Source organism: Gasterosteus aculeatus, chromosome 3, assembly GCF_964276395.1.
Source record: "Gasterosteus aculeatus chromosome 3, fGasAcu3.hap1.1, whole genome shotgun sequence".
In the NCBI taxonomy this organism is placed as follows: domain Eukaryota; kingdom Metazoa; phylum Chordata; class Actinopteri; order Perciformes; family Gasterosteidae; genus Gasterosteus; species Gasterosteus aculeatus.
Window position 1 is genome coordinate 4,923,055 of NC_135690.1, and position 24,112 is coordinate 4,947,166.

Genomic DNA, 24,112 nt, shown 5'->3' on the forward strand with positions numbered 1-24,112 from the left:
AAGGTTTCTATTTTGTTGGTTCTTCCTTTGCAGGTGTAAGGGGTTTTGGGGCAGTTTTGTTTATCATGCAACATGGTTGTCAATACAAAACAAATCAAAAATTGTGTTTCATGCATGTTTTAATTATCGTTATAATACGGGTAGATTAAATGCAGCGTTCTGATTGGTCGAGAGTGAGTCACGGGGTGTATAATGTTTAGGTGCTGTTCACATTGACCCGAGCGCTCCGTATCACTGCGCACTCACAGGTCCGCTGCGCGTCGGCGCTAACATCGCCCTAACAACTGTTACATTATTGGACCATAAAGTACAGCCCCTCGTACCTTACTGCTTAATTGAAATATCCCAAAAGACGAGGAGGCTCATTTAAAGCAAGTTTAAAAAAACAAACACGTTTTTATCCATATGCAGTTGTGAGATGTTTTTTAATGGGGGTTTTGATCAAAAGTGGTGTGGAGGGGAGAAAAAAAGAAAGCAGGAGAGCTTCAATGTTGCCACGTTCCAGAAGCCCGGGGGGCGGGGCGAAGATAAGGCTATCCGCGGAGTTGAATCAGCGAGACGCCCCTCCGAGCCAATTGGTCTGACGGTGCGCCTGTCCCGCCTATTATTCTGTGGCGAGTATGTTATTGGTTTAGAGAACTGTCGATTCCAACGTGGTCCAGGCGGCTCTGGGTTTTATGAAGCAGGAGAAGTAAACTTGATTTCTTTTTAGTGCCAAAAGCACAGGCTGCAGTTTCGCTTCCGCTCTTCTCTCAGACGTCCACCGGCGCCGCGGCCCGATATTTGCCATGGCTTCAAAGAAAAACGCCAAAGTGCACGTGAAACCCAGAGGTGCGTCGCTGCTTTTGTTTCTGTGCCGTTCTATCGAGGCTGTCTGTGGTGGGGTGATGCGTTGCAGCCTCTAGCTTACACTGGCAGGCCTTTCCGAGTTAATCTGGTGTAAAGCTGCTCCTTCATCCGGGCTCGGCCCGACGTGCTAGCGTGCTTTAGCATCAGAGATGCCGTTGACGTTAGTGGCTTCGTGCGAGTGGGTTTGCACGGTGTAACCGTGAGCGACTTAAGCGGGGTTACCACTGCTACTTTTAGCCTTTCCTTCTTAGTGTTTTACCACGTCATCATTGTAACGTCGCACATGTTACATCAGTTGCTTTAAAGCGGCGTGCAGTGAGTTCCAGTGGTTATGATGCATTTGGCTCGCTATACGTATCTGTATTCGAAGGACGCTGCAGAAGCGTTGCTGTTTGGCTCATGTGGAAGGCCGGCTCGCGCTCTGCTGAAGCGTGCTCTCGTGAGGGTTTTGTGTCATAACTCGGTCCATAATGGAGGCCTGTCTGGTAGGTACAACGGCTTGTACCAGCAGAGCCAGGTCATGTGTGCACCCCGGGGCGTAGAGCACCCCGCCCCCACACTGGTCGAGTCACTCCTCCAAATGCGCACGTGTCAATGATCAGCCGTGGGTGGAGATAGACGTGGCTGTGGGCGTCTCCATTGGTACCGGGACCCCATACGGGATGGGCTAGAGCTCTGGCTGAGTTGGCATAAGAGTCCACCCGTTGTCCGTCTGTCTCCACGCGTCCTCTTCCTAGACGTACACAACGAGGTCTGGTGAGAAGAGCTTGGTTTAGGCCAACAGGACAAACTGCCGCCATGCCCAAATCTTCCAATGGCTCCCTGGTGTACTGAGAGCGGGTCGGTGAGAAGCAGGCTGTGGAGCCAAATCCAGGCCAGAAGTTATGATCATTTTGAAAAACAAACGTGAACCTGAAAAAGAATGTTTTGTCATGAATATTTGTTGTATATTTATTTTAAAAATAAAAATAAGTGGAGGAAAAGTATTTTGGGATAGTTTTGGATTTTTGCAGTATTGGCAGAAAAAATGCCAACAAACTGCCATATTCACAAGGCTGTATATTGACAGTTAGTTGCCTCATTGAGAGACTGATACATGATTCAGCAGCTTTGAAATGCCGACAGGATGTGAGCGTGCTAGGAAGGCACCTGTCAGTTTGTATTCGTTTGCGATGCCGCATATTCTCAAACAATGTGTGGCTTATCAACTATTGCTTTTGGCACTGCTAGTCAAGCTTGATATATAAACATTAAATTGCATTCCAGGTGTTGTTAACCTTGTTGTTACAGCTTAGCGGCGCCCAGTCTGAACAACCTCAACATGATCTTCTAGTTGAATGAATCATGGATCTGTGACAATACATACGGCAGGGTAGAATTCATCAACGGTGGACTTTTGCTGATAAATTTGCAGTCAACTCCAGTCCAATCTTTGTCCATGTACGTTTCTCTTTTGTCATGCATTGTTTTTGCTTTTTAAACATTTTTTTTTTACATGTATCATTTCAATCCCTCAGCCCTGTGGACTCCTCCAAATGGCTGGGAGGTGCTGAAGTATGCGCAGCTGTAAGGGTGAAAAGCCTTGACTAACATGTCATGCTGTGTTGTGTTCTTTGCATGTGCAGAGCATGTTCTTATCTAAATCATTTAGATCAGGGGTCTCAAACTCGCGGCCCGCGGGCCTATTGCGGCCCTCGGGATGATATTTTGTGGCCCCCGCCTTCATATGAAAGTGTAATGTTAGTGCGGCCCGCGAGTTCTATATTGTAGCAACCTCGCTGTTAGCAGCCACTTACAACCTCCACCCCAGCGCCGACCGTTCCGTTCGCCGGTCGGACCGTCAGTGTCATCCCCCCCGTCGGCCATAATGGTCTGGCCCGCGTTCGGTCGAGGTGGGCTGCATCTGGCCCGTACCTGACTTGAGTTTGAGACCCCTGATTTAGATAGAAAACTCTCCACACCTTTTAGCTCCGTGCGGCATTGTTCTGTCTGCCTTTTGATTGATCCAAACCAATCAGCAACAGGGAGCTTTCTGATGAGCTCTAGGTTGGCTGATATAGTTTTCGTATTTACCCGTATTTAAACCGTGTTGTATGATTTAGATAAGATGATAGAAAAACTGAGATGGACTCCTAGACAAAAATCGCACATAGTCACTGTGGGAAATGAATCATCCATAAATAATGGAATATTTGTGCTCTATTAATGAGGGCTGTCAACGAATATTCTACATTCGGATATATATTCGAATAGTTGTTAAAAACAACAATTCGGATATATATTCGAATAGTTGTTAAAAACAACAATTCGGATGTAAAAAAAAAAAAAAAAACACAACAGCGGCACGACTGTCTGCCTTGCGGGTGGGCGAGCGCCTGGCTGTATATTGCATGAATAAAATAGACTAGAACGGCTACAACAGCTTCATGCACTGGTTTGATTATTTTCCGTTTCATGCCAAGGAAAGGTTCCATGTTTACCACAGCACAGCTCGCTCGGAGCGTTCAATGTCGGTACGGTAAAACTTCAATTAATGTTAATAATATGTGTTTCAACCACTGAATGAAGCCTGCCATATTTGGGTCAAGAATCGTGACCTAAAATTGCTTGCGCAAAACTCTTGCTCAGCACTCAGCATTTGTTTATTGTTGCTATGCGCGCGCGCGCTCGTGTGTGTGCGTGTGTGTGTGTGTGTGAGAGAGATATCTGCGGTCTTGGCCATTAGTTATTTTTTGTGTAGGTAGTATGTTGTTAAATATGTTTAAACTTAAATAAATTACCTATACAAGTAGTTATGTCCCGTCGTATTAATTTGTGTGACGCATTGGGCGTGACAGTCACTAATTTCGGTCTCTAGTCACGCACTCCTGCCACACATCCAATTTCAAGCCGTGGTAGTTACTCTCCCCCCTCCACCCCCGACAAAATGTCACTCCAAGGGTTCTTAAAGTTGAGAGCCCTGTGTTATTGACGTGCCTAATGCACAACCAGAAATTCTAATATATTTGAATGTTTTTTTGACAGCCCTAGTAACTATGGCACCGTGGGGTGCCATGGGATTCTGATCCATGACCATGCACACTTGTTGAGAGCCGAATAGAAGTTTAGTTTAAAGCTGTGCACAGCAGCTCTTGCATAAGACTCTGGGGAAACTGCTCTGACAGGTTGTTCCTTTATTCCCATGAAAACGTATTACTGGAATTTTGGAACTCTAATTAGCATGAGTAATTCATCAATTCATGTCATTTTCACAAACAAATGTCAAAACATTGTATTTGCATTAGGGATGTTTTTTCACACTCTCCAAAAGGACCTGAACAGATATTCACCACTGTTTGCTGTTGTGGCTGCCAGTGTTGCCACCAGAGGAAATACCAGCAGCCTGATCAACATTGCAATAAATCGTTTTCTGATTTAACTTTTTGTCTGATTTTTGAAATCCCAAAACCTTCAGACACAGCTCCTCCCTTTACCACAAGTTCTGTTGCTGCATCTCTGGTCTCTCGATGTGTCACTCTTTTCTGTGTTTTCACGTAGTGACGCAGTTTCTTCTTGTTGTGATAGCGGGCAAGCTATAACCAGCATGCAGTTCGACAGGGTCATTTTATAAATGTCAAATTATTAGTGTTACAAATTGTTTGTGTCACAAACCGCTGTGTCGTGCTGCGCATTGGACAACCCCTCCCCGAACAGTTACATTATTGGACGATTAAGTACTGCCTCAAGTACCTTTTATTGCGTTTATAATACGGTTACCAGCGAAATTATGAATAGCAAGTAGCTACTACAATAGCTGCCTTTCAGCACAAAATAGTATTTGCCACCAAACATTGTATCGCATTTCAGTAGCCTAGAGAAAAATAGTCCACATACGTGCATGTAAACTGCATTGGGTCTCATTCACATCGCTCATGACGTCCACCTTAATGGCCCGGTTGCAAAAGCTTGCGTTGCCCGAAAGCGATCATGTTGATTTCCGGTCTTTTCTCGGCGATCGCCACTGAGCAAAAAGCTGAAATGTCAACTAATTTGTGGCGCAAAATCTAACCTGTGAGTGTGCAGTGATATGGAACGCTCGGGTCAACATGAACAGATACTGTACATTATTGCTCAATAAGCCACACCCAGTGGCTCACTCAACGAATCAGAATGCTGGATTTCATCTACCGTACTATAATACCCTGTTAGTAGTGTTATAACCATGACTCAATCTCTACACGTAAGACAACATGCTCTGACTCGGTGTAAAAATAATTTCTGCTGCTTGCAGAAAAGCCGTTGAACCAGTATACCGGCCAGCCTTAATTTGCATTTCCATTTCCAAATTGGTTAAAGGGGAACATCGTAAACGTCCTGGGCCGTTGTTCTCACCTGCTGCTCAGGCTAGCCCCCTTCCCTTGTGCAACCTTCTTGGGAATGTGGTTGCACCGGGTGCGGCTGTGCGCACATGAGCACCCCGTCAAACGAATACAGGATTAATAGCATTTTTGATGCCTAGATTAGCTATAGCATGAGTGTAGTGGATTTTGTTCCTAAAACCAATCTATATTCTGGATGTATAATCTTTATTTCAAAGCACCACCTATGCTCAGAAAATGTGTATTTGGCTTCTAGTGAGATTTCATTAAGATGCTGTTCTTACACTTGTCCATTCCGGATAGGCTTTTGTCTCTTAACTTGACAATAAATCATATCAGTCGTAAAAGGGAAGCAAATTTGTGCATTATAAAACTGAATGGAAGGGTTAATGACAAACAAATGCAGACGGAACCCTGTTTTAGTTTTTTGTTGATTGTCTCAGCGTTTTTTCTTCTATCATGATGCAATGAATGTGCTGTTAGAATCTACAAGATAAGGGAGGGGATCGGTGCAGTGCTTTACAGCTGGCAGTGGCCCTTTAGCCTCTCCCTCCTCCGCTCTGGGCGTCAGGGCCAACTGGTCTAACAGCACTAGAAATAGCTTTGTTTGACCTCCTAGAGATATATTGGGCTCGGAGAAAAAAGTGACAGAGCAAGGATCGACTGACGGATGAGTTAAGAGAAAGAAAGCCAGTTCGCAGAGAGAAGGGAGGGACCGAGGAGTTAAGATCAGCGATACCATTTTCCCAGGAAGCTGGTGGAAGGATGTGTGATCCAGCAACCGCAGTCGAGTCCGCCCCAACTTTTGTTTCTGCTGTCCCTATGGTGGTAGCTGAAGAAATGCAAGGTGAGAACCGCTTCAAAAGACACTGACGAGACAGCTGAGAAGGACAAAGGGGTGTGGAGGTCATTGGGAGGCCTGGTTGGCTGTTTGGTTACAAAGTTAAGGATTGAGTGAGGGGACTGATAAGACTGGTTGATTTCAATGCATTCCGAGTCTCTAAATGAAGACAATGTCAGTCTTTTTATCCATCTTCAGAATCCCTGCTGGTTCATGGTACCTAAAAGGACATGGTACCTTAACAGTCAGTAATCTGTTACTTAAACTTCGTCAATACATGGTACTCTGGTATTAATAAAGTTTCTAATGATTCTGAGGGAACACTGTGTGCTCATTAGTAAACGTATATTTTGATGCCATGCTATTTTTGATCCTTGCTCTGAGTATGTGTCTGAGTTTGACCTAGCACCGTGTAACAGACTTCAACACCTGTTCATTCTCTCTGCGACCATCTTTTCCCACCATGCATTGTGAGATGACGGCATTCATGGAATTCCCAACACGCCCGCTCCGTTTCTCCAGAAGAAATGTGGGTTTAGTGAGGAGGCCACAGATTCAAATTATTAAAATATAACCTTTTTGGAGTACTTTGTAGTCCATGTCCGATCTGTCCTGCCGGCACATCATTATTATTATTATTATCTTTTATTGCTGGGGGCTTTTTTTTAGCCAAGGATGAATCTTGAGAATTGGGGAGAGAAAAAGCAAAGCAAACGGTAAACCAAGCCCAGTTAATGAGACTTCTCTTTATTTAAACCAATTTTGTCCATCACACTCGCTTAATCAAAACTAGAGACTAGGGCTGCACGACTTACCGGTTTAAGATTTACGGACGGTATGAATATCTCACGTACCGTTCATACCGGTTGAGGTGGCAGAATTTATTTTTACACGTCATCGAGGTGCGCCCAGCAGTCGAAGCTACTCGTCTTAGGCGTGTTGAGATTGAGTCATGGTTCTAACTTTATACGGACAATGAATAACCCACAACAAACACTCCACCACGGCACAACCGTTAGATCAGAAACGATTTATTGCAAAGTCTGTCGAACCTCTGGTGGCAACACTAGCAGCCACGACAAGCTAACACGCTAATGAGCTAACAAGCTAGCTCGCCGGCCAGTAGGAGAGCGAGTTGGCCAGCGACTGGCGGACAGCTGTTCCCGTTCGGGGTCAATGAATTAATGTGTTTACTTGAAATAGCAATACCGTCACATACTGCGATACCGTCAGAATCTTTCTTAATACCGTGATGTTGATTTTTGGCCGTACCGCGCAGCCCTAGTAGGGACCATTCTCTGGTACCTACACTTTCCCAACCTCAACGCTACTTGCTCTGCCATACTGACAATGTCTACATTGGGTGGCTAACCCAGCTAGCATGGTTTGGCTAAATGACAACGGCTCCATAAAATATGTCTGGTGGGACCGTTGAGGCCCTTTTAGGACACAAACATGTGTTATGTAATGTGATGCCAACTGAACTGTTTCCCAGGATGTACCTCTGACGGAATACTGGGGCCTTATAGGCTACTCTTAGATCAAGGTCACAACTACTTTATTCGAAAGGTAGTGTTAAGATCCTCTAGCTGGAGCACTTTTGTGGTTTAAAGTCTGCCATCTTTTAGTCAAGTCAATGAGTCGACAAATGGTCAACAATGATTTATTTGGCCCGCTTTTTATTTATTCAGATTTTATTTAATTTTTCTTCCAAAACTAATGAGCACATATGTGGTAAACACAGCCAAGATGTGGCTTTGGTGTAAAAAAAGATGGTTCCCTACAAAAAGCATGTAAAGTGCGAACTTGTGAGTCTGATGTCATGCACTTTCTTATGTTGCAGATGGTACTAAAACCCAATCGGCAAATAAGAATGGGAAGAAGTCAGACTCTGGGTCCGGCGGCAGCTTCTTCACCTGGTTCATTGTGCTCGCCCTGTTGGGTGTCTGGACCTCTGTAGCCGTGGTCTACTTTGACCTGGTGGACTACCAGGGAGTTCTTGGTGAGTACTCGATTCATCACAAATACATTTTGATTAGAGAGTACCTGAATGTTTTTCCTTTTCGTGGTCTTCTCCACCTCATGTTCCTTGCTATAAATGTGCGGTACTATAAAGGTACTTTAGCATTATACGCTTGTATGTCATCTTTCCACAATCACATGCACCCGTCATCTGTCCCTGGAAAAGGAGCCATGATATTAACAATTGTCAGAGTACGAACATCGCAATAGCATTAATTACATTACCCATCTGACACAAATTTAGTTCAATCTGCCGGCAAATACTTATGAAAATGAAATGCAAATCAGCCTCTACAATGGAACCAGATGAGTCAGTCAAATGAAGTCGAGACAAAAACACCACAAGAACATCACTTCATTTTTAACAGATTGACAATATGTTGCTGGAAATATTTGCGACATATTCATGTCAGTGTGGAACTGCCCTGCATGGGGGGGAAAAATAAAATTTAAACTTGAGAAAACATTTTTTTAATTGCACACTTTTTCAAGGGGGGAGTAATTTCAGCCCCATTTTTATAATGGTAGGGGAAACAGTCCTCGGGCAAGACTCAGGCACGTTCCACTGTGCCAATTAGTGCTGAATCCTAGACAGGCATGAATCGTAGAAATGAAATATCTGATCCAGTGGGAAAATAAGGCAATGTTTTTCCTGGAAACGGAAGAAAATCAGTAGACAAAGAGCAGCACCTCCACTTATTTGTTCTTTTTTGGTATAGTAAACATTTCCATGGTAAAAGTGAACTCCAAAAATATTTTTGGTTGAAAACAAGGACCATATCATATGTTCTTGTGTCTACAAGACTAAATACAGTGAAGACACGACGGCTAAAAGTCCAAATTGCCAAATGAGCTGTTGCGCTTCGTTAAGTGGTTCCATTTGTTCCAATACCATTTTATCATCAACATGTATTTGACTCACTAAATACGATCATGGTTTTCATTTGTCGGTAGCATGTGGTCTGCAACAATATGTAATCTTTAATGATCCGTGCTCTTGGATGCATGCAGTCTTTTGCAGCTGATCATATTTTCTGCCACTAATCTGCACCCTCGATGATTCATGTGAAACCTTCTTCCTTGTATAGTACTCAATTATTTGTAAATTATGAATCTGTTCCCTTATTTTTTAAGTTTGTTCCAACATGTATGTTTTTTTTCTTTGCATGCAGACAAAGCTAAGGGCTTACAAATTAACCTGTCTGAAGCCTTGCAAGGTAAAACAAGTCCTATGGCCTTTTTCTGTCTCACCCTGTATTAATTTCCGTATTGTTCTCAAAATATTTTCCCCTCTCCCGTGCACGATCTTCTCGGAGCCCTAAATCTAAAAAAAATGGCAGTCATATCTCCAAATGTATGTAAAAAGCCATGAAAAAGAAAATATTCACACATTGAAAATAGAAGTGTGTGTGTGTGCTGTAATCTAGTTAATGTTTTCTTGAAGAGGACGTTTTTCTGTCCTTGTCCAACATGACATGTTCCTTGTTACCATGATGAAAGTTTTGTTGGTTGTTCAGCTGGAATATGTGAATAATTTCGTGCCTTGATTTTTTGTGGTGACTCCGCTGCTGTGTGGGTCAGTTATTCTGTAGCTGGCAGATACTAACCCAGACTCTTTCGTATCCTTGATCCTAAACCTCCAACACTTCCTTACAAACATTTTATGGTGTCCGTCCATGTCCCTGAACCAAATGTCTCTTATTTCGTAAAATATTGTTTTTACCCACTTCATCTCACTCTATCCCGAATTCTCTCACATTTAAAGGGATTCACCAAGCATAAAGTTGATTGTGCTCATTAAAAAAGTTGTTAACTAATGCTAACATTTAGACTGATCAGAGACTGAAGATCGCAAAAGGCCAGTCTGCTACAAGCTTGGTGCATGTCTTTAGGTGTCCATCTGTGTTGAATGATGCATGTGAATGTCCACTTCCCAACAGGTGTTGTATTGTAGCTCCTGTGAGAACAAAGTAAGAGGAGTCTCCATGTGTGTTTGTTAACGCTGTAGGAAAACTGCAGTCATACGATACAGATGGCGATGGTGATTTTGATGTCGAGGACGCAAAAGTTCTGCTAGGCAAGTTGATTTGTTTCTAATTTACTAATTTGAGTGTTTACTATCAGTGTCCACCATGAATGAAAACAAAAAGCTTCTATATCTACATGTCTCCATCTTTTTGGGGACATGGTGCATGATCCAGTCACAACTGATCTAAGATTAGATTTTGAACATTTCTGCGGGACACAGAGTTTGCTTTGTCTTTGTCAATTACATTAAATGGCAATTGGGTTTATTTTGCATGACTGATAATTATCACACTGACTGTTACCATAGTGACAATTGTATCAGTAAAAAACGGATGCTTGGATATTGTTACACGACACCAGTGTCCCATGTGGCAAAGGTATAGATTTTACAACATTTCTCCTCCTGTGTAAAGCTCAAAGCCTCCCAGACAGCAGGGACGTCTTTTAAGAACACATAGTTCCAGCTGGCATCAGTGCTGTCTGCTGCATGTTGCAGTTTACTCATTTTAGTATTTAGTACTTTAGTACAATCTTTTTGGTTAACTTTCCAAGTAGACTGATAAGTGTATAGTACTTCTGACATTTTGGACCATAACCATAACAGAAGGAGTCAACATTTGGATCCCTGGCACGAGAAGATGCCCTGGATATGATCTTAAAGAACCAACACTTCGTATTGTGTACACAATAAAACAGTTTCCTGTCTCTGGCTATGAGATGATATTGATTGAGACAACAACTGATTCTCATAAGTTGCAGTTTGTCTTGGTTCACATGGCGGCATCAAAATACTCACTATTCTGCTCGAATGGAAGCATTTAGCATGCTATCATCACACAGCAATCTATGCTTACATGTTGTAGTTCTGAAGAACTCTTACACCCCAGTTGTCGCTCAATGCCATCCGCTCTTTTGCGGATGAAACTCAAGGCAATCTGATCAGTCACCAACATGAGCGCTTCAGACAGGATCAATTCAAACTTCCACCACCTGCCTTACTGAAATGAGCTTGTACGCTGCTCACCATGTGGAGACAGCCTGACCACAGCTGCTATTGATGAAGCCTGAGTCGATCCCCTGCTGCCTAACATGCGCTTAAAACTTCTTACCTTCTCCTCTTGTTTCTTTCCTTTCTCTTTCACCCCCTTCCATTACATCTCCTCTCCCCGTGTGACACCACCTTTTGCCTCTTTCTGCTTTTTCATTAGTTTTTTCTTCCCCACACTGTTTCATATCCCTTTGTTGTGCTCAAAATCTTTACCCACCCGCTACCCCACCACCTCCACCACCCCTCTCGTTTGCGCAGGCCTGACCAGTGGGGGCGATGGTCAGGAGGTTCTGGATTGGTTAGACGAAGTGGAGGAAGGCAGATCTGATTGGTTAAACGGTTTCTTCACTTTCCTCTACGGTCTGATAAACCCCCTGGAGTCCCTGGAAGAGGAGCAGCACAGTGCCTCAGAAGGATTCAGGGAGGCACGAGAGGACGAGGATGAGGATGATGAAGGGTTTAGAAAAAGAGAAGAGAATTATGATGGAAGTCAGGGGCAGAAGATCGTCATAGTCGGCCTCCATAACCAATAGCCTCAGGTTACCTGTTGAAGGCCAATTGTTTCCCTCTGCACTGATTTTCCACCAAAAGACCTGAACACCCTGCAGCCCAAGCACCACTGTTGGGGAAACGGTTCCTACAGTCTTCTCTGGTAACACTCTGTAGGTTATGGATTTATCTGGTGTAATATTGTGTCCAGGGTTTCATACTGGAGTCCCCAAATAATGTCAGCCAAGTTTCAACCTTTTATAAGCAGGAACCTTGAGGTGAAATGCTTTTTTTTATTTTTATTTTTTTATATATATATAAAGCGTTTTCTATGAATTTGATACCTGTGCTGTCATATGGACCTGCTTCTCAGGAGAACTTTTAGAAGTCCTCTTTTAAAGAATCCATCCGCATTCTTTTTTCTTTCACAAACCAGTTGGCATCAGCCAACAACCGGAAATGCAAAGCGCCTTTTCACTCTGGACAGCTGCTCAGTGGTCTCTGCTTCATGCCATACACATTGATCCTCAGCGTTATCTCTGGACTCTGGGATTATGAGCCTAAATACAGTCTCCTTTTTGTCTTGGCCCGCCTTTCTTCCTGCTCTCAGTTGGATTCTGTATTGCGATCAGATAGGCAGGTATTAATGCACCTGGACTCCAATGGGAAATGTTGGACCACATCTGGAGCCACATCTCTTCACGTGTCCCTGCAATGGTTTACAGTCTGCTTACGGGTTTGTCAATTTTTTGACCACAGATAAACAAAAGCCCAATGCAAAGCACTCTGATCAGGTCAATATCCAAGTTGTGTGTCTAGATGCAGATGGCATGAGTATACTACTTGGAAATAAAACTTTAAATGTCATTAAAATGTTAGGAATTAATCATTGTATATATTAAGCAATGGCGATGGATCCCATGTTTCAGGTTCCTATGTAAACTACATATTGTTGTCCCATTTCACCCCTCTGCTCAGCAACGGCATACAGAAATCTTTATATTGCAGCTAAAGGTAGGTCCAGCTAACGCATGTGCGGCTTCACTGGAACATCTGACTGGCACACTAAATGGAACCACGCCATTGTTAATGTTATCCATTTTGAATTTATATGTTTGCCCAGTTCCATTCTTTTGTAAAGCACATTATAATAGCCTGCACCTCCCTGTATTGTGTTTAATACACTGCAGTATAGATGTGTGTTCAGCTCTTCGGTGGGCTGGTTAGAATAATGAAGAGGCATGTTTGATTCGGTTTATCGTGGCTCCAGCTTTAGACTACGGATAGCAACTGCAGGTCTGTGGTTGCGTGCGCGTGACACCGGGTGTGTCTCCGTGACACCATGGAGTTCAAGGCAGACCTGTTGACACCTGGTTCAGAAACGGGCTGTTCATGTTTTAGGGTGGAGTGATTGTCAGTGGAGAGTGACTCGATACAATTCTATTGATATACAAACGGTGGAAAATGACTGACGTGCATTGCTCCATACCTGCTTGCACTCATTTCTTGGGAGAGGCCTCTTTGCCCCACGGGCAATAAATCTGATCACTCTGCCAAAATACTTTGTATTGGCAGCAGTGGCGGCTGTTCCATAGGCAGTGGGGCGTATGAGGGGCCGTTTAGGACTTGACAACTGAGACACTCTTACGTGTACTAATGAACCACTTGTGCGCATCTCACTCATGCGCCTAAGAGCATCTCACTAGTGTGTATGAATGAAAACTCACTCTCATACGGAAGGCATCTCAGTTACATCAGAAGACGGAAGCAAAGAGGGCAGATTTCGAATGGCGTAAAGCACCAATCTTACACCCTTCCTTAATATGCTTTTAAGTCCGGACTTGCCCGTCCTTGTGTGGTTTATATAAATACTACCATATTCAAGTGACTGCGCAGAGAGCAACCTGTTCTCGGCCAGACTTTCTCTGCTTGTATGAGGGTGACCAGACGTCCGGATTTTCAGTGCCCTGACGCGTATTTATCCTCTTTGAGGTTACGTTGGGTCTAAAGAGTTGCGTCCCCCCTCCCCCCTCTCTGGACGTAACTTGTCCGTAGCGTAGACCACACAAAGATCTTACGAATATTCAACAATTCATATTTGAAATCCCTTACAGCCATCAAAGTCCTAATTGTTTTAAATTATCCTTTTGAAGTCGCTTTGAAGCTGATGTCCTGCTGCCGGTTTCAATGACGCTCTCCCCACAAGTCCTTTAATTAAAACACTTAAGTTTTAATGCACAATGATAAGACCGTACAAGAAGCCTGCACATTATGGACAAACTAGGTTCAGAGGTGCATCTCAAAATATCCGTGTGTGTATATACACGTTGTAATATATTACAGTATAAATATATTCATATAAAATCCATGTATGTTAATATATATTTTATATTCGATATTTATAACTATATTATATACTATACTATATACCCCCCCTCCCCACCCCCCTCCAAAAAAAGCCACCAGCCGCCACTGCACGTAACTATCTAGCTAAACATCAGGGTGTAGAAGTCTCTACAGAGACTGTTTGCTGTTTATTTTAAGCCAAATAAAATGAACGCAGAGGTCATGGAACTCCACTGTTTTGTCAGCTGGAATTATACCATTAGGGTGCCTTTGCTGGTCATGGTGTGTTCAAGCATTGGAAACTATTTGAGGCTCCCGAGTGGTCTTCATTGGCATAGTACATGAACATACACATTCGTTGCTGTGAGGAGGGAAAGCACAATGACTTCAGAACAGAAATGACTTCTGATGTTACTAGAAAATTGAATTAAACAAATGAACTTTTCTACATTTCTTTGGTAGGGGCAAGTCCGATTTGCCGAAACCCGTTTCGCCACTACATTCACAAGTGTACCATTTTGCAACTTGGCACAGTAGATGAGTGTTCTGCAGGGGGGGACACGGCCACCAGCGGACAGAGACCGTGCGTCAAACACTGTTTGTGTCCGACCTTCCAAGCCAATGCTCCGCTGTGCTGACAAATCCCATAACCAGCAATCTAGAGCTGTACTTACCTGCCACGAGTGAACCGCCAATCACCGAGCGGTTGGCTACCGTCAATGGACCATTAAGTAACTCTCCCACACCGCACTATATCACTGCAATTACTCATTTGGTGTCAATGTGGCAAAAAACAGGCTTGGGTCAGATTCCCCACAGCTGGTTTTGAGTTTTGTCTCTTTGCTGACCAGTGCCCTTCTGTTCCAGAGCAGCTTACTTAAGCTGGCGGCTGCGATGGGCTTCATGCAGCCCTCCCAGGGCGCTTTACAAATGTGTGCAATGACTAAGGAGTTTCCCACCGTAGTGACTGTGTTTTTGTTTGTATGCAACGTCAGATGAAACTCCTGAAGATGCATCCAGCAGAGGAACTGAGCGAGGTATCGCCATGCTGCCTTTTGCATGAAGCAGTGCTGCGTTACACCGTGGGCTGGACTAATGTGCTGACGTTTAAACTACACACAACTCATTGACATCTTAAATCCAACATTTTCATTTGACTGGATTAATTACTCATTGGATTTGAAGTGATTAAAAGTGGTTTGGCCTAATACGTACTACATTCTGTTGAACATGGCTGGGATTCAGGTATCCTCATTTTGGTCATTTCAAATACCAGTGTGAATGCTGTTGTGCCAGTTTAAACTGAAATTTGAAGGATAAAATAAGTAAATGTGGCATGAAACCATTTCTAATTTAGTCGGGCATGTACACGCCTATGTGGTGAGGTCCATTAACAGAGTGAATCTTCGCACGTTGTTTTTGTCGTATAAAGGAGAATTTGTGGTAAAACGTCAAACCGTGTTGTTGCTCATTCATCCCAGAAAGCTCTCAAACCAAGGAGGTTGCCTGGAAGCTGCGGGAGGCTCTAAAGCAGCAGCTGGCCATCATCCACGAACGTGTGGAGGCCAAGAAGCTCGCCAAGCTGGCCCTGGCTGAGGTCAGGCTGCTGCTGGCCAAAGAGGAGGCGGACAAGGAGCTGGAGCTAGGAAGGAAGGAAATAATGGCTAGAGTGAAGGAAAGCGTGGCCACTAGGCTGCTAGAGGAAGAGGAGAAGATGGAAAAAGAAGAGTGGGATAAGGCTCTGGAAAAACTGAGGATGGAGAAAGCGAAACCACTCAATGTGAAAAGGGAAGAGGAGAGCAAGGAGAAGGAAGGGAAGAAGACTGAGAAAAAGGTAGAGGGGGAAGGAAACAAGGCCCAGGAGGAAGTCGAGGGGAGAGTGAACGAAAGAAAAAAGGGCCGGAAAACTGATAAATGTGACCGAAAAGGCAAGAGGTGTGATGAGGTGTGACTGTTGTAGATGAATCTTTTGTAAGCACGGGAGGCCATTTCAACATCGGAGCGGGGTATCAAATTATTTAAATATATTTGGTACCGACCAGAATGTGTGTGCTGCTCCACGTTTCAAAGGGTTATGCTGAATGCTGCCATCAAATTTCATTTTTGTAGACTTGAGTATCTAGTAGTCTAGTAGTATAACTCAATGGGCAAAATGGAAAATGATTTTTGGCAAATGGAATTTGTAGAATGTCTGTTATTCTTAAAGTTTTTTAGTATTTGCACCAACACTCAGTGCATAGTCCTGGTGTACATGTTGGCAATTAATGCCATGATGAAATAAATAAAATACTGCACACTGGCTTTTAACCCAAACGCATAGAAGTTATTTTAGCTAGATATGTTATTAAATCTAATGCGAAAAGAGAAGTTTTGATGGAAAGGCTTATGTTTTAGTTTTATTCTGTGTCCATAATACTTTTTGCTTTGAGGGTTCACGGATTTCTGGGTCCATGTTGAGGGACAAACCGCTAATTTGCTCACTTTTGGGTTGTTCACTAAGCAATTGAAATCCTGGTAGAGGGGTTGGAGTTCCCTGCTTCTGCTGAGATACGGGGAAGGATGGAAGTAATGGGAAACTATTTTTTACAGGGGTCAAAAAGTGTACTGTTTGATACTTGGTGTTTATCAAGTGTGTTGTCGTCTTCATGAATTCTGACAAAATGAGTTTTTAAAAATTGTCTTGTCAATAAAGTTTCTGGATCCCAGTAAGCTCCTTTCTTCTGTCTTCGGAGCCACCTCAGTGCGTGACCAGAAGATGTACACTTTTAAAAGGAGGCTTTTCAAGGGAGAACTCAAATTAATTTTCTGCACCCAACATAACCATTTGAAAACAAAATGTATTCTACTTTAATCCACGTTGATTATCTGAGGATATTGTGAATATGAGATATCTAATCAGTCTGCAAAATAAACTCCATGCTTTGATCAGGTGTTTAATAGGAAACTATCAGTGATTGCCTTTATTATATGCACCAAGTATGTGTGCAATAATCTATGAACTAGCTATGTAGTAGGTCTTCATGTTTCTTCTTCAACATCTCAGTCATTAAATGTGGGCTGATATTTCTATATGATCGGGGAGCGTACACGTGTACATCTGCTATCCCTATAATGTCCACATGCGTGTCTCTTGCCAGCAACATGTGCATTCATCTCACGTAGGACTCAAAGAGAAGGCTGTGGTTGTCACGACCCGTCGTGAAGAAGCTGCTGCTCCATCTGTGACTCCAGAAGCTGAACCGACACCCGAAGGTACCAAACATGTTAATTTGTAAACTCCCACTTCACCACAGGGAAATGTTGATATGAGGTAATGAGGGCCAACGCAGTGAAAGATTCCCGCACAATGGACTCATCACAGTACATGTTGTAGGTCCATGTCGCTACATCTTATCTGTAATAGTAAATGTTCTCTAATTCAGTGACAAATATGGCTACATTTGTAATAATTGTGAAATCGGCAGGAAGTACTTAAATGTATAATTGTACGTATGATAAAAACTACTGTGCTTAACTTGTTTATAGTTCTACTTTGCTGTTTGCATTTACCCGTCTGTGTGGGAATAAATACTCTGACCACTGCAAATATTCAATATTCAATGAATTAGTTGAGTTTAAATCTAAAGATAAGAATCAAATGCACAAAGCCAAAGCTACCGTGTTCCAGCTGCAATGACTGAATGTATGATATTCCCCTTTTATAGAAGTGCATTAGAGTAGATGTGTTTGGCAGTGGATCATGTACATACAGACAAAGTCGGCCTGCTTAATTGAATAACCGGCGTGCTTTTTGAACTTCACCGAAGTACAACATGGTAACCTGTATCCCCTTGCTGCTCAGCTGTGTTTGAGCCTGAGCCTGAGCCTGTGGAAGATGTGATTGAAGCTGCTGTAGCAGAGGACACTTCTGCACCAGCACCAGGTGCGTGCGTGTGTGTCTTTGTATGTATGTTTGTGTGTGTGTGTTTCAGACACGCCTAACAATCTGCCTCTTCCTCTAGAGCTTGAGATCGATCCTGAGCCGGAGGTAGAATCTGAGGCTGAGGTAGATCCTGAGCCTGTGGAGACCCCTGAGGTTGGTTCAGCTGAAGCTGACTATTCTAAAACTTCAGTAAAACTGTATTTTTTCTGGAAACATTTTCTGCTCAAAGTGTAACTTAATTCACAGGAAGATTAATGAGATAATCTGTGATCACATTATATTGCATCTTTTATAGAGTTTAAAGTACTTTTGTACTTTAAAGTACAAAGCGCGAACCTGTTGATGAAATGCAGTATTGATTTTCAGGTGTTTGAGGAGGATCCGGAGGTGCTGGAGGCGGAGCAGGTTTGTTTTATGAATATCATCCATACGACACTGCTCGAAGAAATTTAAGGAACACTTTGAAAACACATCAGGTCTTAATGTGAAAGAAACGATGGTGGATATCTATACCAATATGGACAGTTAAAGGCCTTTAGGAACAATTGAAATTTTCAGCCTACAGGCTTAACCTTTTCTTGCCCAACATTTTCTGGCCTCTGCTCCAAAAACGGCACACCCATGATAAAAAAGTGTAATATTTATTTTCTGTAGGATAAAGGGAATCCCCTGTGAGTGTTCTGGTGTGTAAGAATCAGTTTATATGTTACTGGTGAAGACATATATCAATATAACTCACAAAAGAACCTTCACATTTTTTTTGACTGAAATAAAATTCCCAACAGCCATCAAAGTCCTATAAAAACATGGAGATACCAGGATAAAAGCACATCTACATGATAGCCCAGTGTGTGGACAATACACATGTACACTTTCACATTAATGGAATGAGCATTACTAATCTAGAGGAGGCTCACTTCCTAGAAATCTCAATTGTTTTCCTTGTCTTGGTTGACCGATTTTCATTGTTCAACCACATATTTTGTGGGCACCCATGCTCTGGGTATGTAATACTGTGTTATCGGTTCACAACTAGAACTGTCTATAGGGGGGCATCTCTAGTTAAATTATATATTTTAATATACTAGTAGTAAGCACGATAGTGTTACGGAGTTTAAAAACATTTCTATTAAAGTTCCTCTAATGCACCTTTTTTTTTAAAAATCACATAATGAAAGCGCAGCATGGTTCACGTACCAGGCTGTACACCAGCACAGTAGTTACACACATAACAAGGCATCTGAAGCCAGTCTGCTGCTTACAATGTCATGTTTTTACAGGCTGTTGAGGAGGTTGAAGAAACAATCGAAGAGCAGCCTGTGGAGACGGAGGCAGCATTCAAGGAGGAGACTGCAACAGGGCCGGCCGTGGAGGAGGTGGAGGCCGTGGAGGAGGAGGAGGCTGCTGTGGAGGCCGTGGAGGAGGAGGAGGCTGCTGTGGAGGAGGTGGAGGCCGTGGAGGAGGAGGAGGAAGCTGTAGAGGAGGAGGAAGCGGCGGAGGAGGAGGAGGAAGCGGCTGTGGAGGAGGAGGAAGTGGCGGAGGAGGAGGCCGTAGAGGAGCAGGAAGTGGCGGAGGAGCAGGAGGCTGTATATGAGGCTGTAGAGGAACTTGCAGCAGAGATGGAGGCTGCAGTCGAGGAGACCTTGGAAGAGGCTGCACATGAGCCTGTGCACGAAGCCACTACAGAAGAGGAAGCTGCTGAGACGATAGAAGAATCTATTGAGGATCCTGCTGAAGAGGAAGAAGCTGCTGCGGAAGAAGAAGCAAGTCATCTAGAGGAGGCAGCTCCAACAGAAGAAGCTGTTGAGGATATAGCCGAAGAAGAGGAGGCCACACCTTTTGAAGAAGCTGAGGAGGAGGAGGAGGCAGCTCCAACAGAAGAAGCTGTGGAGGATGTAGCTGAGGAGGAGGAGGAGGAGGAGGCCACACCTTTTGAAGAAGCTGAGGAGGAGGAGGCAGCTCCAACAGAAGAAGCTGTGGAGGATGTAGCTGAGGAGGAGGAGGAGGAGGCCACACCTTTTGAAGAAGCTGAGGAGGAGGAGGAGGCTGCTCCAACAGAAGAAGCTGTAGAGGAGGCCGCAGACATAGCAGAGGAGGAGGAGGAGCAAACAGTCTCAGGTAAGAATGGAAGAACAAAGGCCAGCTATACCAGATTTATCTGGTGCTATTGCTCTCAACATTTGTCCTAAATGAATAGTCCCAGCATCTTGCTCAGAGCAGTCAATATTCAAGAGGAACTTCACATACGATAAAGTCAGATTAATTGCCTCAACGAATGTAATGTGGGGTTGAGTTCAGTGGACCTCTTAAGCTCACTCCTCATCTTAGCTAGTGGCCACTAGCATGACAAGGAAGTATATCGCATGGACGGGAAGCACAGGAGCTCTAACTCCGCTGTGTGGGTCTTAGTCCTGTTTTTCCCACTACAAGTGCAATACAAAATGAGTAGAGTACTTCAGCCAGCAACTAGGACTGGCTGCAAACTATTACTAAAGAGGGATGTCTTACTTCCTGGATTACTACATTATTTGTTGTATGTCAATGGAGGGGTACTTGAGTTGCTAGGTTTTGTAACCATTTTAGCCAGGCTGTCAGTTTCCTGTATTTGTGCTTACTTTAACCGCTATAAGTGCTACAAATACTCTTCAGGAAAACCACTTACTGTGTTAATATCTGAAAGGGTAAACCCAAAGACATTGTAAACCCTGGTGTGTGCAGGCAGTTTGCTGTGATGACTCAGAAAATGATGATGTCGGTCTCTGGGTACCAGTTTAGTTTAGGACTGATGTGAAAATCTTATCTGACCGTCCCTGTCTACTGCAACCATTCAGTGGTCCACATGGCGCGTAGGCTCCTGCCCGATGCAGAGGTTGTCATCAACCAACTCGTACTGACAACCGAACCATCAGGACACACATGGCCCATTTATCAGGGCTATAGGTGGCCTATTAAGTGAACGCGCTTCCTATGTTCTTTGAGGACACAGATTGGGTTGACTGTTCCAAATGTTTCTTGTTCCACAGCCCCAGAGACCGATGAAGTAGAACACGAAGACGTGGTGGCAGCAGAAGAAGGTGAATACACACTCAGACGTGTAAAGTCTTGTACCAGCGATATGTAATGAGGGCGAAAGCTTTTTGAGATGATGTTATGATCATCATGATGACCATCATCTTCTGGTTATTTCTCTTTGCAGCAGCAGAGTTTGTGGAGACCAATGAACAGAATGAGGATCACCCCACAGGTAAACCTTGTTTTAATTCATCTTATCCTGTCAATGAAGAATCCTAACATTTGGAATTGGTGTTTTTATGTGGACCTTAAAGGTTCTATTTTATCCTGGTTTAGCAATGAGGGCTGTAATAAAAGGTAACTGCATGACCACAACAGCAGTCTCCAAGAAACACTGTCTGTTCTTGTTGAGACCTCACGTACGCACGTGCACACACACACACTAACACACACACACTGCATCTTGACACTGTTGCTCAGTAGTAAACCCCATGGTAACCTCCTTACTCTATGAAGTATGGATGGTACAAGGGCTTTCCACTCCCCATGGACCCAGTCACAGCCGAGCCGCTCATCGGGGTGTGCAACCTATAAAAATGGCAAACGTTATCCTAAAATATGATCCATCCCGCGTGAAGACTAAACATCCTGTATGTGCTTTCCACAGAAACGTAAAGGCTGCCCCTGTTGTCATGGTGACTGAGCAGGGACCCGCAGACCTTGCACCAGCACCATTTGGGCGTGCTTAGAGAGCAATGATGCACCTCTCCACCTCCATGGAAAAATGAATTGAGTGTTGATGACAATACTCTCACCCCCTGTCTCCCCCTTCACATGTTCTGTTTGGTGTCAATGTGAGATAGTGGATGAATTATTTTCTTCTACGGTACTCCTGTTTTACCCTTCTTGTTATCCCTTGGTTCCCATTCGTTGTTTTTTTTTTTCTTCTTTTAAGTAGGACACCCATTCCCATTATGTTCGGGTGATGTAGTTCTTTGTGACTGTGGCCAGAAGGTGAGCATGAACTATGTGCTCTACTTTCAGCTAGTTTACCTTATCTGAAAGAGTTGTAACATTAAACCCGATGTGAACTTCATTTTGAAGTCTTTTGAAGGCTTCCTGGAACCCATTTGTGTTGCTTAGCAAACTCTCGGCCAACGTGCGTGGCTGAGCCAGGAGGTGACTTGGTTGGGTCAGAAGCTTCACAGATGCTGAACTTAGCTGGGTGGCTACACTGCAGTGTGTCTCCCTCCTGCTGAAAAGAAATCGGCTTGATGGATCTGATAATAAAATGTCTGACTTAGCAGAAAATTCATTTTTAGTTTGATTACTACTCAATTGCAGTGCATGTACATCTCCTTCAGCTGTGTTTAGTTGTGGCCACAGTGTTGTAGATTCTATGCAAAGCTGTTGTGATCTCTCACCCAGCCAGTTCCTTTACCACTCCGTATGAGCCGTATGCTTGCATGTGAAACCAGAGTGTGTGTGAGCGTGTGTGTTCCCCATGATGCCCATGTTCTGGTGTGTTCTACTAATGAACCCTCTCAGCGAGCCCTAAATTCATGATGTACTTTTTGAGATTGTTGAACTTTTTCCTTCATGTTTGTTCTCCAGCTACCGTTTACCTCTGTGTGTTTGTGTTCAATTCTGGGCTCTTCAATCTTTCCTATCAAGTCCTCTTTTAAAATAGAGTTGTAACTTTAATTAAGCTCTGAGTTTAAACTGTGATGTAAATTAGGACATCATGAATGGTGCAAAGCTGTCACACTGTGGTATAAAGATTGTTATTTCTTTTGAAATACACCAGCTACACACGGATGTGGCCTAACAGCCGGACTCAGACAGGATAGTAACCCTCAAGCATTTAGACCCGGTGTGATCCAGATTCCACCTCCTTTCCTAAATGGATCAGGTGTCTTCTTGTGAGTTTCCTGTAGCTGACAAAGAGTTAAATGATCTGACATATTTGGTTTTATCATGAGTGAGTTGTTAAAGGGAAGTTGTTGTTGTTGACACATTTCCTTAGTAACATAATCAGAATTAGGCTTTGTGTGTATTTCAATCAGTGATGCTTGGTAGCGGGGCCCCAGGCCCCTGAGGGCCCCTTTATCAGAGACCAGATCATTCCATTCCTAAAATTATGAAAATAAGAACTAAATGAGACTGTTGTGCATCTTATTTTGAAGGGAATGCTCACATTCCTGTTGGGACACTAAACAACCTGTAGATGTTTTAGGATTAATCCCAACACTACTACTAGGAAGAAAGGAGCCCACGTAACACATACCTCTTTTGTATTCTTTTATTTGGTGTCATAGACCCTTTGTGTGGTTCTAGTGCTGACATTTATTAACTACCACGTGGTTTTCACGGTGTGCAGTGAAGGTTTTTGTAGGGTGTCTCATGCATTAGCCGCTCTTTTCTACTTCTGTGCACTTTGTGAGTCAATGTGGACTGTAAAACCTTTTTAACATTAAAGAGAACAGTCTTTCCCAAGAGAGCTTCTAGATTTTTAAAAGTCACATTTTAAAAAAAAAAGTACGTTGAAATCTTTCTCAAAGCCATAAACTGTCTGACAGACCTCTTCAGGAGACTTTTTAATCCTCCAATAAAAGAAGAGCAATAAAATAAAGCCGCAGAGCGACCGGACTGCAGCAGCACGATGAAACCGAGTTGGATCTTTTTCATTTGTGACCGTGACGTGGACACAAAGAGGGACACTTGTTGACGTAGTGTCTGCTGTGCTGTGGAAGAGCTGCAGGGAATAAAGCTCCATAGTTGTGTGAGGAAACCCAGCTGTTGGTTAACCACTGCCTCAGTGTTGTGTGCAGGTCGAATACTGATGGCGTTTAAATTATTGTGAAGTACTGATGCATTGTGGGGAGTTGAAATGTCAGTTTTCTGTAAATTATCTTTTGCTGCAATAAAAGGTTTGGGACAACACGGCAAAGACTCCATCCTTGTTTGATAAGTACATTTTTGTGTTCTTGTTTCAATGCCTCTCTTGAAATAGAAGGTGGATGCTTTTACAGTTACCGTCATGATTCACTTCCCACATGATAGAAAGCTCTGATTCTAAAAACGGAAGATGCTATCAGCGAATTTGCAGTGGAAGAAGTACTTTTTTCACAAGTTGATATTGCAATGTAACAGAAATGGCTCCACCCACTTTCAGTCAGCTGGGAGATGTTGAGATC

The 24,112-nt window shown here is 43.4% G+C and overlaps 1 protein-coding gene across 9 annotated transcripts; it reads left to right on the forward strand.

Annotated features, from left to right (window-relative positions):
• Positions 1 to 632: 632 nt before the first annotated feature.
• asph (aspartate beta-hydroxylase) lies at positions 633 to 23,858 on the forward strand. Of its 9 annotated transcripts, none has more exons than XM_078098889.1 (13): positions 2,140 to 2,289; positions 2,367 to 2,415; positions 7,892 to 8,050; positions 9,243 to 9,287; positions 10,079 to 10,143; positions 17,140 to 17,233; positions 17,823 to 17,903; positions 17,983 to 18,056; positions 18,270 to 18,308; positions 19,184 to 20,021; positions 20,927 to 20,977; positions 21,100 to 21,147; positions 21,583 to 23,858. In XM_078098889.1, exons 2-13 carry the CDS (start codon positions 2,406 to 2,408, stop codon positions 21,588 to 21,590), a joined length of 1,512 nt encoding a protein of 503 aa, XP_077955015.1. In that variant the 5' UTR covers positions 2,140 to 2,289; positions 2,367 to 2,405; the 3' UTR covers positions 21,591 to 23,858. The 9 variants fall into 9 exon arrangements, with proteins under 9 accessions (XP_077955011.1, XP_077955016.1, XP_077955015.1 ...); XM_078098884.1 differs by lacking the exons at positions 2,140 to 2,289; positions 2,367 to 2,415 and adding an exon at positions 5,867 to 6,054 and having other exon boundaries at positions 19,184 to 19,318; positions 19,349 to 20,021; XM_078098885.1 differs by lacking the exons at positions 2,140 to 2,289; positions 2,367 to 2,415 and adding an exon at positions 633 to 831.
• The last annotated feature ends 254 nt before the right edge of the window (positions 23,859 to 24,112 follow it).